Here is a 16,764-nt window from a genome sequence, read left to right as displayed (position 1 = left end):
GCCACAGATTTCTACTCGCCCGCTGCTATAAGAACAATATCAAATTTAAATTAATTTTGTCGCCAATTGCATCTATTAATTCTGTCAAATCTTGTGTTTCCAATGAGTTGTTTTAATCTGTAAATGTATGGTATGTATGTGTGTTTTTTTGTTTTGGTTTGTTTCACTTATTCTACTTTGAATAGTTTAAAGTCAACCTTATTAAATTCATATTTAATCAACACACATGAAACATTTGGCTTTTGTGTTGTTTTTTTTTTTGTTTGTTTGTTTGTTTATTTTTCTTCAGTCAAGCTCTCTTGGACTTTGAAGGGATGATTGATTTGTTTCTGAGTGATTTGACTGAATTTATGGCTCAAAGTAAAACGAGGATTGAGAACTGATCTACCCACACAATTTTTCGCTTCCATTACCAGACTTGACATGACATCTAACAAGCTGAAGAAGATTCCACCAGATCCATTGTTCCTGCGGATCCCAGTGTACGCCAAGTTAAAGGGCTCTCCCCTCACAGCACTGGTGTTGAGTTTTGGTGGGAACCCTCTGCACTGCAACTGTGAGCTGGTCTGGCTTCGCAGGCTGACCAGGGAAGATGACCTGGAGACCTGTGCTTCGCCGAAAGACCTGGCTGGCAAATACTTCTGGACGATAAAAGAGGTTTGTGAGAGTTAATACAATATACAATAATACTAATTAATACTAATACAATATGTATGTCCTGACACTGTATCAAAAGTGGTGTTTCCATATATAGTACTTGTACACACTCTGGAAGTTTATAATATAAAAGATACATCCAATTTTAATTTGTATTTGTACATAAATGTAAAAATTTGATGCTTTATATAGTGGCTAAAAATTCTATATACTAATTTAATATATTACAGAATATCTATAGAATATATCAAACTTGTCCATTTAATGAGATCCTCAAAGGTACGTGGTCTCACGATATTGAAATTGAAATTAAAGTACACACATAGAGGATAAAACATGGAGAAAGACCATGGTGGTCCTCTCATACACATTGTACAACGCAAGCAGAACATAGTGAAAATATTCATTTCTACAGTGAATATAGACATTGAAGGTTATTGCTGGTGTGTGATATTATACGGTGGACTCTCAGGAGTGAAACTCAGGTCTGTAATGGAGTTACTCCACATCTATCAGAGGAGGTCAGTGGTCCCTTCTTACTAAGCCAAGAGCATTAGCGTGGCTTGTTGAGTTTGCATCTTGAACCTGAGATTAAGTTTCTGCCTTCATTTAAGTAACCCTTCAGCAAAATCATCTGGGATAGTTTGGTAAATACAAATAAGTGCATAGCTATGGAGGGATAATGAAAAGTTTCAATCATGTCATCATTTAGCCTCTGGCTAAGTTGGTTACCTGAGCACATCATTGCCTGGCAAATACAAATCTGAAACAAGCAGGTTGCTGGCCTGTGTGTTTTGGAGCTCCTAATGCTATAAATGTGTTTCTCCGCTGTACTTGATTCAGTTCACTGTGGGTACAAATTTATTTCCATTCTCAAGAATGCATCAGCATGGCTGATGGTAGGTGTCAGAGCAGTGAACTTGCTGGAGAAAATGCAGAGTGAGGGTGAGATAACATGGATGATTCTGTCTTAGAATTAGAAGAAGAAGAAATAGTCAGGAACTGCTTTATTGAGCCATAAAGATTAAAAAAAAAAAATCTGAGAGAAATGAATGTAAAACAGATGTGTTCCCATAGCATTGCAATCATTTGCGCATTGAGCATTGGTTTGTTTAACAGGCGGAGTGCACATTGATTAACATAACTGCAAGTGCAGCAGGGATGCTGATTTTGATCAGACATGCCTTTTATCTAATGACACTGCCTTTTAGATAAAAAAGTCAGATAGCATTGAAATTTCTGCGAAAATGTCCCCACTCCTCACTTGGTTTATTACCTCAGGAAATGTCTTCCTAATTAGCACGTAATCTCAGTCACTATTGTCATATCATATTCAGTACAATATGAAGGCACGTCTAAATTGTGTTCCCTTTTAGAGAAGAATAGACCTTGAATTAGGGTGCACATTAGTGCATGGCCGCCATGTAACTGAAAACATTGTGCCACTCACACTGACCTGCCTGAGAATCGGGACAAATCAGCAGTTCAGACCCACCCGTCATTCCTCTTCACCTCCTCACCTCCAGAGAGGATTTCAAAAATCCAAGATGGTGAAGGCCAAATCACAAACTGGGGACTTGAACCCCAGTTCCCAAACCATTGGGTGATCGTGCTCTGACCAGAGTAATCATGCTGATGATTCATCATTTAAAAAAACTAAACAAAAACATGCTGACAGAGCAGCTCAGAAAGCACAAAGCAAGACTAAGACAAACTATATCATTCCTCCAAATTGCGCCTTAGGTAGTGTATGAGTAAAGGTCAAGAAACCACCGAGCGAGCTGTTTTTCATTTACTTACTAAAAAATACAGGCTGGGCTAAGCTGACACCTGGAAAAATTGTAGAAGATCAAAGTGGTTTGTGATGATGCTTTAAAGGACCCGACCCTTCTAGGACATTGTAGAGTGACAGCAATAAGTGGGGTTGCACCGTAAGATGAAGATGGAGTTAATTGGTATTATATTAGAGAGGATGACACACCACTGCCTCACCTCGAGTAATATTTGCACACCTCCTTCACAGAGGTACTGTAGAATCACTGTATGTGGAGTATCCTTGTAAAAGGGGTCAAGCCAAGAAACCTCTGTGGCATTAAGTGTCTGGACATATTCATTCTCATGCGGTCTATAGCCTCTTCTACAGTGAGGACCAGTGCAATTCTGCTGTATCCATCAGAGTTTAATCAGTAGAAATCAGCTGCCAAGGGGGTGTACCCACTTTGCAATCAATAAAAGCCCCACAGCTGCTTATACATACAGGAAAACTGCAATGTCGGTGCAGCTGCATACATGTATAATTGGAGGAAAAGTTGGGACTAGCTCATCAGAACAAATCATTCCTAAGAAGACAAAGTATTCATGCACTTGAACTTCAACAGCCACTTATCAATACAGTCACCCCTCCAGACATTCACAGGGATGGCTCAGTTCAATCACGCAGTTTTATTCTTAAGCTTCACAGGAGCGATTGAAGGTCAGAATCTAATACAAGACTGAAAAGTTCTACTTGCTCAGGTTCATCAGGTCAGCAATTATCACTGCTGGTAACAAGAGCCAAGAAAGACCCCAGAAAAAGAGACATGCTGAAATCTAGAACTGATGAGTAAGCCGTGGTAAGCTATGGTTGGCCCTGGTTGGCCTTGCAGTAATACTCCACCAGGGTTTTAGCTGGGTTTATCCAGGCTTAGATCCCAGTGGGTGAGTTTTAAATAATGCAAGTGCTGAAAATCTCCAAGATCACTTAATCTTCATGTGCAAACCACAGAGGTCCTTCAGAAAGTCTGGTGGAATAAAATACCATAGGAAGTCAGTCAAAGCTATTTATATGTTATGAATATTCAGTCTCACTTGTCATTGCTGTTTGTATTTTGTTTTGTTTTCCAAGTGTTTTATTTGCCTAAGTTGTGAAAGAAAAAAAACAAAAAAAAAAACAATCTCTGCCTGGCAGTATCAAAATTTCCCCTTAACAATAGATTTTGAAATGTTACACAAGCTTAATTCTGTTATGGTGACTTATACTACTCAGTCTTTGTCCCCTAACAGGAGGAGTTTGTTTGTGAGCCACCGATGATAACCCGTCACACCTCCAAGATGTTCGTGATGGAGGGTCAGGAGGTCAGTCTGCGCTGTAAGTCAGTTGGTGATCCCGAACCTTCAACACACTGGGTGAGCCCGGACGGGAAGCTGATTGGAAACACATCTAGAACCATTTGCTATGAGAATGGTTCTTTGGACATCCTGAAGGCCTCTGTCAAGGTAGACCACTAGCTTCATGTGGTTATGCGCATGCTCAGGCAATTTACTGTGACAACCTGGTCTGCTTTTCATGTATTGCTTCACATTCTCATTTTCACTATATACTATACACAATACAATATGTATGTCCTGAAATATTGTGTCTGGGTCAATTTGTAAAGTCTTTGAAAGTAAAATACTTTGGTGATAGAGATTTCTAAATATTCCTACATATTAGAATATAAATTCATATAGATTCCTAATTCATAGCATGTATTGCCCACTATAGCATTCATTTGTGATGCACATATCAGGTGGGTCCTTTTTATTGGATGTACAAGACTTCCAAAATCAATCCTTTTAGAACACTTGATTTTATAAAGAAGTAGAAATGTAAAAATCAACCAGTTAAAACATTATCATAAGTGGTTTCATTGAGATTCAAATAAAATGCTGTGTTTTCTTTATTTCTAGGATTCCGGAAAGTTCACTTGCATAGCATCTAATGCAGCTGGGGAAGCCACGGCTCCTGTCGAGTTAGTTGTCAACCCTTCTCCACACTTTGACCCCAAACTGGACCCTGATCCAGGCCCTTCAGACATCCCAACCTCCATCAAATCCAACATCAGTGGAGGTCAGGCCCGACCTGACCAGCAGCGGGTCAGCGTTTCTGATCTAACGTCCAGCTCTGCCACAATCAAATGGCCCCCTCAGAACCACATACCAGGAGTACGCATGTATCAGATCCAGTACAACAGCTCCACAGATGATATACTCATATACAGGTGAGACAGAGGTTGTGTACGTGCGGCTGCTGTGTCTTAAGCGGGTAATGTCTTTGACAGAAACAAACTGTTTTGGAAGGTCAGATTATTGAAACACGTTTTCTGCCCACATGTCCACATGTCAACAAACGGCACGGTCATGACCCAAACCAGCGAGTTTCTCTGCTTAGTCTCAGAGGCTCATCTGATAGAATACATGCTGTGAAGTCTTTTTATTATTATCATATATACTTTACATAAACTGCCAGATGTGGCCTATATAATCATTCTATTTTAGCTGCTGTTCAACAATATCTAACAAAGGCAAGACAGTTATCATAAAATGTAGCCAATGCTAATAACTGCTAATATCCCACACATTCACTTTTATTTTGGTAGTATAAGATAAGATAAGAAAATTCTTCCATGCAGCAGTACAATATAATTAGATAGTAAAAAAAGTAGGTAGTAGATAAAGGAAAAAGGAAAGAAAGCATCAAGGTAAAAATATATTTTGATACATAGATAAATATACATAATAATGGCTGTCAACTTGGCCAACATCCACCTGTCCCCCACCTCCTCACAGTTTGTCCTGCCCTTTTCCCATCCTTTCAGTGTATGTTCTCCCCCAACAGATCACAACAAAGAAAAGTGCAAATGCCACCACAATTTCATAAAAATTCCTGAATAGTTATTTACTCTACGATACATAAATAGTTTGGATAGGCGTTTTAAAAACTACATTGTTTATATCACAATAATTCAATCTCTAGTTGCACGAGCAGCGCACTCCCAGTTTTTAAAGTCAAAACTGACATTGCCAATTACATTTCAATGTCCCGTTTAAATAGAGCATGGTAGTGGACTCGATTAATTAAACAAATTAAGGCAGAGAGATTTTCTTTTAATGAGATTGTCCCCCATCGAGGGGTGGAGGTGGGTGTAAGATTAAATAGATTCTTTGTTCATGTATTATGAGATTACACACCTGAAAACTACCAGTTGAGTGAACATTTCATATTCAACTAGACCTAGTTGTGACATCTGAAATACACATAACTGAGCAAGTGATAAAACTTGGACTGCACTTATAAATCATATATTGTGTGACAGTTCTAAAAAAAAAAAAAAGAAAGAAAGAAAAGAAATCATATTTGTCCAATATCACAAATTCTCTCTCATCTTGTTCCAGTGTCTGAAGTTTTGTCCTATCTTTGGAAACGTACTGTGGTCTGGAATTTAAAGTGAAGACAAATAATATTCACACTAGGCTGTAATAAGGTTTATCTTTACAGCTTTAGTTTGCAGTGACACACGGGTATCATGCTGAGGTGTTGTTTTAATGCTAAATCAAGCAGACACCTCGACACAGCCTGTACTGATGGTTATATGATTGGCATTTGTTGCAGATAAATTTGTTTGCATGAGTCTGTGTGCTGTCAGGTTATATGTAAACGTTTTTATGTTTGTGTTTTTCAACATTTGTCAGAGATCCTTGAAATTGTGTTTGTGTGCGTGAGTGATTTCTCCCCTTGTCGGCCTGTTTCTGGTTCAAACACACATCATCGTGTGGGCAGTCTTCACCAAGGTCTCCTTCATGTAGGAGGCTGTTTCTGTTTTCTGAGCTGGTTTAGTTAGTCTTTTTTGTTATTAAATTTCTTTGATCAAAAAAGAGCAGCTCACAGACCAAAAAAAGGAGGAGTAAAGTGAAAAAACAGGGATCTGGCTTTAGGCCTTTTCAATTCTTTAGCTCCCAAAATGCTTTTAAAAACCCTGTGTGTTCTGATATTATCCCTGTGATTCGTAGTGGGACTTAGGTGCTTAATGTGTTTGCCATGGCAATGCTTGATAATTATTGGCTCACAGAGGTGCAACAATTGAGGGTAAAATCCACCTCAGGACAAATTAGTCTTAATCGGAACCTCAAGCATTCTTGCACTGACTGGTGTTGCACCCTCAACCAGAGATTATAAAGACATGTTTACAGTTCGAGGGTCCCAGGAGATTGAGAGATCCTCAGCTGAGTTCATACGTCAGACAGAAACAAAGGAAAATACTTAAGTAGAAAATAGGATCACGATTGAGTTATCCTGCTGAGAAATCAGGTCACCACAGCAGCAAACAGTAAAATCTAAAATGGAGGGAGGAATAATGGGTGTAACAGCAAAAATCTAAAATTAATGAGTGAAGCCGGACAGAACGTTAAGATTAATGCAAAATAATACTTTTCTACTATAAACAAAAAGACGGCATAAAAAAAGTATACAATGGCAGATATTGCTCATGAATATACTCATATAATATAATATACTCAATATTGCTCATTTCCAGCAATGCTAATGAGGACACTTTTAATAAGATAGATCGAAGATTGGTGCATAAAGTGGTTTAAATTCTGCATCCTTCATAGGATAAGTAAGCAGTGAAATTTCCTGAAGTAAACTTTTTTCCTTTAAACCTTATCCGTTACACGCTGCAGTTCAAGGACTGGATTTGCACATCCGAATCACCACATGTGGATTTCACAGAATGTTTCAGCATGCTGGAGCTGCGAAGTGGCTCCTCAACCAGCCCATGATACTGACCAACCACTGGATGGTCCCATCAGCCACTCAGCTAGCTCTGTAACCTAGCAACGTCATTCAGAATGCATAATTAAATGTTATTACAAAGCATTTAGAGGGCTGACAGATAACTATTTTGAAATGTGTCCATGGCCCCAATTGTCATTTTAAATGAAAATTAAAGCCCATTGCTCAAGGCAAAGACAAAGACCATGTGCTCAAGATTTTTTTTATGAACGCCATATCATTTGAGCAGGCAAACACTAAACAGTCCATCAGTTTTGTGTTCACTGTGAAGACTTTTCACTATCTACTGCACACTTACACATAATGATTGCAGAATATTTGCATAAGGTGTGTCACAACTTCAACGTCATTAGGGAGCAACCATGGTCATGGATGTGGTCAAGACTGAGGAACAGGAAATTATTATCATCCTCCAATCCCTTAAAGACAGAAGTTCTTTTGTTCCCATGCCTCTTCCTCATCTAATCCAAGTTAGACAAGAATCATAATCCGTACAGTTGAAGGAGGATTTTGTTACTTAAATATTAACTTGTCTTCTTTTGTTTTATGTGTTTTCATATGTTGCATGGCATTTTAACCAATTTCCAAAAAAACATAAGTTCACGCTTATCAGCCGTGACTCAAATGTATTATTCAGGAAAGAGCAATCTTTCCATTTTTAGAGGTTAAGGATAATCCTCCAGTGGAGCTGCCAGCAGATTAGGACTGAGCAGAAAATGATCGGGTATCAGTTTGTTGTTGAAAAAAGGTGGCAGAAAAGAGATTGCCTACTTGTCAAACTCATCTGGATAACAGGTAGTATGTCGCTCATAAAGCTGAAATAGTTGCAAAAGGCTGAGGCAACTGTTTCAACGCAGCAGCACACTGTTTCATCCTCACGGCTATGAAAATTTAAACCAATGACTTTTAAATCCGACCGAATCCTGAAGGACTTCTGATGTAGTCAATAATTATCAGGGTAGAGACTCTCAAGGACCAAAGATTTTAATTTATGTCTATGCAAAGTACTGCAGTGGCTCTAAATGTGCTAATAGTAGTTGAATGTATCCTCAGCATTTAAATCCAGGTAACAGGGTTAAAATCATGAACGTATAAATAAATACACATAACATACATCAACATGCATTTTAGCCCACAGTGGCACCATATACTTTTAACTTTTAACTGCTTTTTTTTTAATAACACGAGTGAAGCGCTCTGGCAGAGTTATTGGCCTCTCCACTGAACACTGTAATAGAAAAGACTCACAACGTCCACTTTGCCCTTAATCCAGTCTGGCCCGAGGTTGTACAGAGACAGAGCAGCTACAGCACATCAGCGGTTCATCATCTAAGGCATGTTCCACTCAGTCTAGCACTTCACATCCTTTGGTGTAATAAGAGTCATTTTCTTAGCATCATGTACTTCTTTTTCATCTTGGGTGTATTTGATATGAGGGTTCACTGCCTTCATTTGACCACAACAGTCTGAATATATCTTACACACTCACTGATACTTTAGAGGAGGTTGCAAACAGAACTAGTCTGCAGCTTAATTGTGTACGCCTTGAGTATGTTCAAAAAGGTTCCTAGGCCAGCATTCTTCTCTCAGCGGATTCTGTGAACAGTCTGCACACAGAGTACGTTATACCCAGGCCTCTGTCAGTCTTATATGCATATATCTGTATGCTTTATCAATAGATTTAAAAGACTGAATTTTTCTTTGAGATAAGTTGAAAGTGAGAAAATGAATCAAGGTCTCCTCTATCTTTTCCAGATTCAGTGGCGCATTAAAAATGAAACCTATTCACAAGAGTAATTTTCCTCTGATGCCAGACTAAGGGTGAGAATTCTTGAATATTTGAGCTGAGCTAGTGATTTGCTCGAAAACTTGACATGTTTAATTTTCAATTTCCTTCGCCCAGATGAGTTTACCAGCTTCCCCAAAAAGAATCAGAACAAGGAGCCAGTTAGGAGCCTTCAGATTATAGCTACAACGATGATTTCTTTCATGCCTCCCTACTTATTATCCAGGGACTACTACTCACGAAATTCTTTTCCACATTGATTTTCTGTTTTTCACTGTGAGTGAAATACATGATCAGCCACAATATTATCAAAAAGATTAATACTATTGATTATTTCATTACAATTGCAACTGTTTCTGACCCTCAACAGTATGCAAGAGCCTTCCACCTGCTTTCTATCTAATAACAATTACGGAGAAACGGGTTGCAAAAAGTCTGATTGGATGATCTCAATCACTTTGTTTCAAGGAACTTGAGGGTTCAATAAAACACTACTTTATTTTCAAAACATTACGTTTAATGTTTGTTTAGAGCTCACCATCTGGCAATGTTATACAGGGTTCAGAAGCTATAGCCAACTGCATATCGTCTTACATGTGCACCTCCTGACTCTCATCATCCTCATCTGTCAACATCCTCTGTGATATCAAGGGCTGTGGGCTAAATAAGACTCCTCTAACTCATCAGCAGTACTTTGAGTTTGCTGCTAGAGGTAACAAAACAATCAACTTTTGCAAAGGCCACATTAGGAATTGTTACAAAGCCTGCAAGAAAATGCCCCATAGCGCTGCAGACTATAATGCCATCCATCTCATACCTGTCTCCTCCAAAATTACAGAGAGAAGTCAAGAAAACTGGGAAAGTATGGGACAATAATGCATTTCAAACATTAGAGCAGTTTTTTGACTGGAGAGTGGAGAGTAGTCCTGAAGTGGTTATTCACTGCGAAGAGATGATAGTCTCCACAAAATCTGCCAAAGCATTTTCCAATAAGTCCTGGGTCACAAAAAGCCCTGGAAACCACACTCAATGAGAAGAAAATTGCATTCACCTCAGAGGATGAATAGTCCAACCTCATTCAGAATAAGATGAACAAACAAATACAGGAGGCAGAGAGAGGCTGCAAGGAGAAGTTCTCAAGCTTTTCCAGGAGGCTAAACCCAGGGATGCCTGGTGACACTAATCAGAATAACCCTGAGCTTTATGACAGCATGGCAGAGAACTCAACCAACTTCCACTGCAGGTCTAATCACCACAACCACTTAGAGACGGAGGGATTAATATCAGACCGGGCTGCCATGTCGCTCTCTACTGCAAGTTCATAACTGAAGCCCAGAGAGGTAGAATTTATTCTGAGGAGGATAAATAAATATAAGGTCTATACCTGACCTCATCTGTGGCAGTTTCCTGAACTCCTGCTGCAGCCAGTTGTCCAGTTGTCTTCTCTGAGTTGTTCAACTACTCCTTGGCAGAAAGCAGAATTCCCACAAAATGTTTGTTGGAAAACAAATATATGCAACACCAGTTGCAACAATGACTAGCAAGCCACACTTTTGACAGCCCTGATGCAGGGATTTTGTTGCTTCTACAAAACAAGGTAGGTGCACAGAAAGACCTTACAAACAACACGGGGGGGGTTAATAATGCTGTCGTGCTTTCTCCCTACGTCAACCTTGAAAAAGACCAAGGCATATGTCAGACTGGTTTTTGTGGAATGTGGGGCAGAAACTAATCTAATCCTCTGGGTCAGTGGGTGAGAATTAATGGCCAGTGTCACTGTACCAGTGTGGTACCCCATGAGGCTTGTAACCTCACCTTTGCAATTCACTGTTGACTGCATGAGCTCAGAACCTGGAGTAGCCCGCAGGAGAAGCTCCCAGCTGGGGTGGACCTACAGTATTTTCTGTGTGATGTGGAAGGACCTGCCTCAACCTTAATGCCTCCAACACCAAGGAGAACGTTATTGACTGCAGGCAGGTGGCAAAAGAGCAGCCCTCACATCATTAGGCAAGACGAATCAATGTTTTTTGCAAAAATCACACAGTACCTAAATATTATTGATTACATGGTATCTTGGTTAAACTGCTGCAATGATATAGTAATATGACAGAAAAGCAGGTACATCACGAATGTAAACATCGTTTTGGATAATTCAGAATGAATTAGCTTAATTCTGTTAGTTTGTTCTTGGTCTCGCAATGAGACAAAATTAAATAAGAGTGTGATATACTGTGAACATTGTTGTTTTGATCTCAGTCGAAGTTCAGGATCCCAATGCCACTTCTGTCAGAACAAGACAATACTGTATGCATAAAAACAAGCCTCCCAATGGGGTGCTGGTAGTTACATTAGCAATAAACAGAGCCGCTGTTTACATTCTGTTCAGAGGATTATTGAATTCTCTACATGTACATGATTTACTCCTGGAAAACAGCAGTACAACATTATCCTTGAGCTTCTCACCCTGATTATCACACCAAAAGAATTTTGATTTGTGAATATTATATATTTTAAGAGTAACAAAATATAATACAACAAATGAATAATGGGCCACATGGTGTGCATGGAATAGAAATTGAGCACAATGAATAACTGAGCCTCCTCCATGTTTCACAGAGGGGACAGTCTTCCCTTTGAAGGCTTCAGCCCACAAACCCACAAAAGTTTATTTCACCTGTCCAAAGCAGCATTGTGGCTTGTCAACATGCAGCAAGGAGCCAGCATTTTAGGTTCCACAAGTGGACCATCTTCGACAAAGTCCACTTCCATTCAGAAGGCAGTCTACTCTAACATGTGTGATCTCGTCTACGTTATCCTCATGCTTTTCCTACCACTGAAATTGTCAGTTCAATCTAGATTCTGCTGTCCTCCACCTGGACAAAGGAATAACAAGCTGCCATCAGTGTTATTTCCCCAGACACTGCTTCTCTACTTCATTTTCTTCTGCTCATGTTCGGTACGGTGCACGTAGAGATAACAAGCAGCATAGTGAAGACTTTCCTCATTTTAGACAGACAGAGTTATAAGACCGAAGATACTCATTTTTAAAAAAAAGAAAAACAGCTTAAAGTAGCACCAGAGTCCACTTGTTTATCAGTGCCAATCATTTTGCCCAGGCCAGAGGTGTGAATGAGGCTCATTTCTCAGCTTCTGTCATTTATGCAAATAAAGAAAGGCTATGCAGATAAGATGGAGCATTGTTCCAATATGATGTGACGGTACGGACGCAGGCTGTAAATGAGAAACAGGAGAGACCAAGAATTGCATGAACATATTCCCACTGTCCGTTTGCAACAAATAGCAGTACTGTATCAGCTTTGAAGTGTGGACAGAGATCAATTCTGTCTCAGATAAATTATGTTTACATACTGCAAATGTGAGACAAATACACTTAGAGAGGAGCTTGAAATACAGCTTGAGTTTCTATCACAGTCTTTATAGTGAATGTATATATACATACATATATGTATGTATAGTTCACACTGACAATTCAGTGTTTCCTCATTGTAACAGAAGACCACATATTTTTGGCTTTGATCTGACACTCATAGCACTTGGTAAAAGTCAGAGAAGTTAACAGTGACTTGAGCAACCATTTGGCAATATGAACTTATTTATTTGAGGGTTTATATATACACATTTTCACACTTAGACCAGTCTTTTTCTGTTTGCTTTCCAAACCCATCCACATCTTGGACTCAGGATGTCAACCCAGATCTCTAGTGTCAAAGTGCGTTGTGCTTGTATACTGTACCAGACTTCCAGCAAAACCACCTGCTCACAAGTTTCCTGTTGCATAAAAAATTTGAGCTTCTTGCTGTAAATCCAGGTTGAAATTATGTTTTCTTCAAAACATTGTCAAAGGAGAAGGCAATTTTTCATTTACTTTTGAAGATGGCAGTGGGAGCAACATGCATAGAGATGTGGCTATCTTCCACTCAGCTAAATGCAGCAGAAGTTTTAAAGAATTAATACTCTTCAATTGCTATTTACGGCTGATGGTTTGCATTGTTAGTATTCTGTAATGGGTTAACATATTTAACACATTCAGAATGTGGGTCAATCGACACTGAGCAAAAGGGACACTTAAAGAGGTAAAAGGATCATCACCTGGGGATGTGAGAAAGCATTGTCTTTGACCTTAGGGTAAAAGGATCAATGTCAGGTTGACACAATAGCTCACTTGGTGGAAAAGCATGCCATGGGACTCAGACATCCCACCCTATAGTCATTCAGGCCCATAGACTGTAAATAAAGGTTCACCTAGAGTTGAAACCTAAAAGAAATGTTAGACTGTGCCAGCCGTACATCCTGAAATATTACAAGCTCATAGTCACCAGCAGAGTGTTGAAGTCTATAATGGGGGACATAAAGTAAGAACTTCAATATTAGTATCGGTTCTGAAACCTGTGCACTTGTGAAGAATGTGTATAAGCTCAATACTCTTGCCAGTTCTAATTCAAAGCTACAGTTCCGCGTCATTTTTCCAAGCTCGCATTAAAATTGCCCTCCAACTATTAGAAAAGTCTGGATGCCATCAATTTCCCCACTAAAGGCTTCCAAACTGTGCACAGCCTTCTTTTAACTTTTATCTTTCCAGCAAAAGCGGAGCGGACATGTCTGCTGTTCACCAGTACTGCTTCACTTTCACATTTGGGAACTGTCCAATACTGCTGAGCTGCTTTAACCGTGTGAACTGAGCAGTTGCAGTCAGCCGGCTGTGGAGCAGCAGCTCCAGGGTTCATCGTGCAACTATTTGAGGGATGGCGGCAGGAAAGGGGGTGGGTTACTCATTCTTTCTTCCTGGCCGCTGATCTTCCAGTTCGACGCTGTTCCCTGTTGGCTACCGCTGCCCTATTATAATGGCATGACAAATGGGCAAGAACATTTTAGAAGTTCACTGGAGTTCAGTGACCATCATCTCGGATATCTCCGCTGCCCATGCTGCAGGGGAGCGCAGTTCAGCCGAAAAGAAATTATTCATTACAGATGAAATAGTACTGCATTGGCCAGCTTCCCAATTTCCTATGTTTGTGGATTTTAAAAGCTGTTAAAAACTTTTCTTTTCTTTTTCTTTTTTAAACATTCAAAATCTATTTTCTATTTTCTATGTTCCGATTGTTTTGATTTTATATTTTGCACTGACTTGCACTGCCATTCTCTGATAGAGCTGTGAGCTTTACATTCGCAGCATACACAGTCCGAGCTATAAAATCTATAAAATGTGGTTGTCATGACATAAGCACACAAGGTCGATGGTGCAACAATGAGAGTATTCTGGTATCCCCTGCCAGTAGTAAAGGTCTTAACCAAGAGGCCATGTATTATCACTGACCCACTGATTTTCTACTGCTTATCCATTTCTGGGTCACGGGTGCTGCTGGAGCCAATCCCAGACAATGCGTTGGGCGAGGGCAGGGTACACGTTGGACAAGTTCCCAGTCCATCTCAGGACCAACACACAGAGACAGACAGAGACAAAAAACCACTGACACTCACACTCAGACCTGCGGACAATTTAGACCAGTGGTCACCAACCTTTTCCAACTCAAGGTCACCTATGATGTCCAATGAGAACGGCTGGATCTGCTGACTAAAAAGTCGATGAGAAAAACCCTAATGTTTACTTTTCAACTGATATAATGTAATTTTACCCACATTTAATCAAAGTGATAAAAAAAGAAGAATGAAACATAATTTTGGGTTGCATTCTTATGAAAGGTTACAAACTTAAAAACTTCTGCAAGTGTAGAATGAGAAAAGTTACATTTGCATTTAGACTGGGAGAAATGTATGTTACCTACTACAAACATTCCTTTTTAAATAAAACACCAGTATGGCTGGAACAATGTATGCAAGTATAAAACATATGTACACACACTGCAACATAAAACTAATCCTCTCTTGACTATTCTCAGAGTCCAAACAGTGGATTACAAATTGGGACAGTTTTTCTAAAATCTAAACTAGGAAATGGAGGAGAGAGCATGGGTGAGTAGGCCACTGACCAAGAGGTTCTCTGTCGAAGAGGTTCTGGTCCAGCTTTTTGGACATGATGAAGAGGGCACTGAAATTGAACCAGAGATAGAGGAGGATGTCTCAGAAGTGGAAGACAACCTAGATTTTGATCCAGACTTTGAGGAGACTGACCAGTCAACAGATGGAGAGGGAGAGGCACCTGAGGAGACATTCCAGTCCAAGAGTGGACACTTGCTCTGGTCGTCATCCCCCCAGGACAGAGGAAGTAGAGCAAGAGTGGAAAACATCATAAAGATGACGCCAGGGCCAACACGGTATGTGACATCTCATGTGGATGACATCAAGTCCAGCTTCCAACTCTTTTTACCAAAGTCCATTGAGGGAATTATACTCGAGATGACAAACCTGGAGGGGACGTGTGTGTTTGGGGACACCTGGAGAGAAATCGACCTGGTAGACCTCCAAGCCTACATAGGTCTGTTGATTTTAGCTGGACTATATCACTCAAACAATGAGGCTACAGAAAGTCTGTGGGATGCAGATTCTGGGAGGCCTATATTCCGGGCAACTATGTCCTTACAACAGCTTTATGTCCTTTCAAGAATTATTCGATTTGATAACAGAGATACACGACCCGTCCGCTGGCGAAATGAAAAAACTGGCTGCCATCAGGAACATTTGGTACAGGTGGGTGGAGCGCCTACCACTTCTGTACAATCCAGGCAGTGCAAGCCCCAGCCCCAGCCACTGCCCTGGCTGCTCTCCCCCAACAAGGACATGGGCAGAAAAGGAATCGCTGTGAGCTCTGTGCCCCTAGAGACAACAAAACAAGCCTGAGATGCTGCAAATGTGATGCCTATGTTTGCAAGGCCCACACTGACCTGAGTGTGACATGCCACTCATATGCATGAATTCACATGCACGCGCGCGCGCACACACACACACACACACACGACTTCATGTTGAGTTTGGTCTTTGGTTTTCTATTTAGTTTTTACATTACATGTTCATTTTGTAATACATTTTCAGTGCCTATTTGTATTTTCACTGCAGTTATTGTATGTCTAATTTTATAAATTCATGTTAAACACTACTTTGAGACATTGTTCACAGCTAAAGAATGTTGAATGAAAATTTGGTGGTGAAAAATGGTTTTTGTGCTAATTTAAGAGCAGTTAAAACAGACCGGTCAATTTTGACCGGGAACGCAAAAGTAAGGGGCGGGAGGTGAACACGACCGGAGGATTAAGGGAGCTTTAACCACTATGCCACTGACGCCACAGACTAATGATTTTAAGTGTTATGTTTTGAAACAAACATTTATTCAGGCAAATCATAAAATCAAGTACAAAAACCAAAACTTAAAATCAAACATTGCTTGTCTCTTACTGGGAAGACGTTTTTGCAGAAAAAAGCTGCTGCTGATTTCCCCGTATTCAGTGTCTGAAGCTCCTCTCCCACCATCTCAAAACGATTTGCTCCAACTGGCTGGAACAAACGCAAAATCTTTCTTGTTGGCTTTCTTTCTAAATCACCATCTAGTAAGGAGAGATTAAAGAAGAGGGTACAGCAGAATGGAAGAATCAGATGAAGGAGCAAGTGATACAAAAGGCATAGACTGCTGCAGTGCTGTGAATAGGCAATGTTCTCTGACTGGAAATTAAGGAAGATAGGGAGAAAGGGACAAGGTAATGACAGCTGATCATATTCTGCTGAATTGCCAAAGAATAGATTTTTCTCTTCTACTTTT

General features: G+C 40.0%; 1 protein-coding gene across 4 annotated transcripts in view; it reads left to right on the top strand.

The window, feature by feature from the left end:
• Positions 1–16,764, top strand: part of LOC115053502 (leucine-rich repeat and fibronectin type III domain-containing protein 1-like protein) — a 365,739-nt gene that overhangs the window by 311,590 nt on the left and 37,385 nt on the right. For all 4 annotated transcript variants that reach the window (XR_003841448.1, XR_003841450.1, XR_003841449.1 and 1 more), the window contains 3 exons: positions 417–657; positions 3,700–3,912; positions 4,366–4,676. Coding sequence is in view for 1 of the 4 variants with exons in the window: in XM_029518263.1 (XP_029374123.1) it covers positions 417–657; positions 3,700–3,912; positions 4,366–4,676 (765 nt within the window). In the remaining 3 variants the exon portion in view is untranslated. The remainder of the gene's footprint in view (positions 1–416; positions 658–3,699; positions 3,913–4,365; positions 4,677–16,764) is intronic.

Source organism: Echeneis naucrates, chromosome 13 (genome assembly GCF_900963305.1).
Source record: "Echeneis naucrates chromosome 13, fEcheNa1.1, whole genome shotgun sequence".
Taxonomy (NCBI): Eukaryota; Metazoa; Chordata; class Actinopteri; order Carangiformes; family Echeneidae; genus Echeneis; species Echeneis naucrates.
This window is presented reverse-complemented; position numbering and strand designations above follow the sequence as displayed.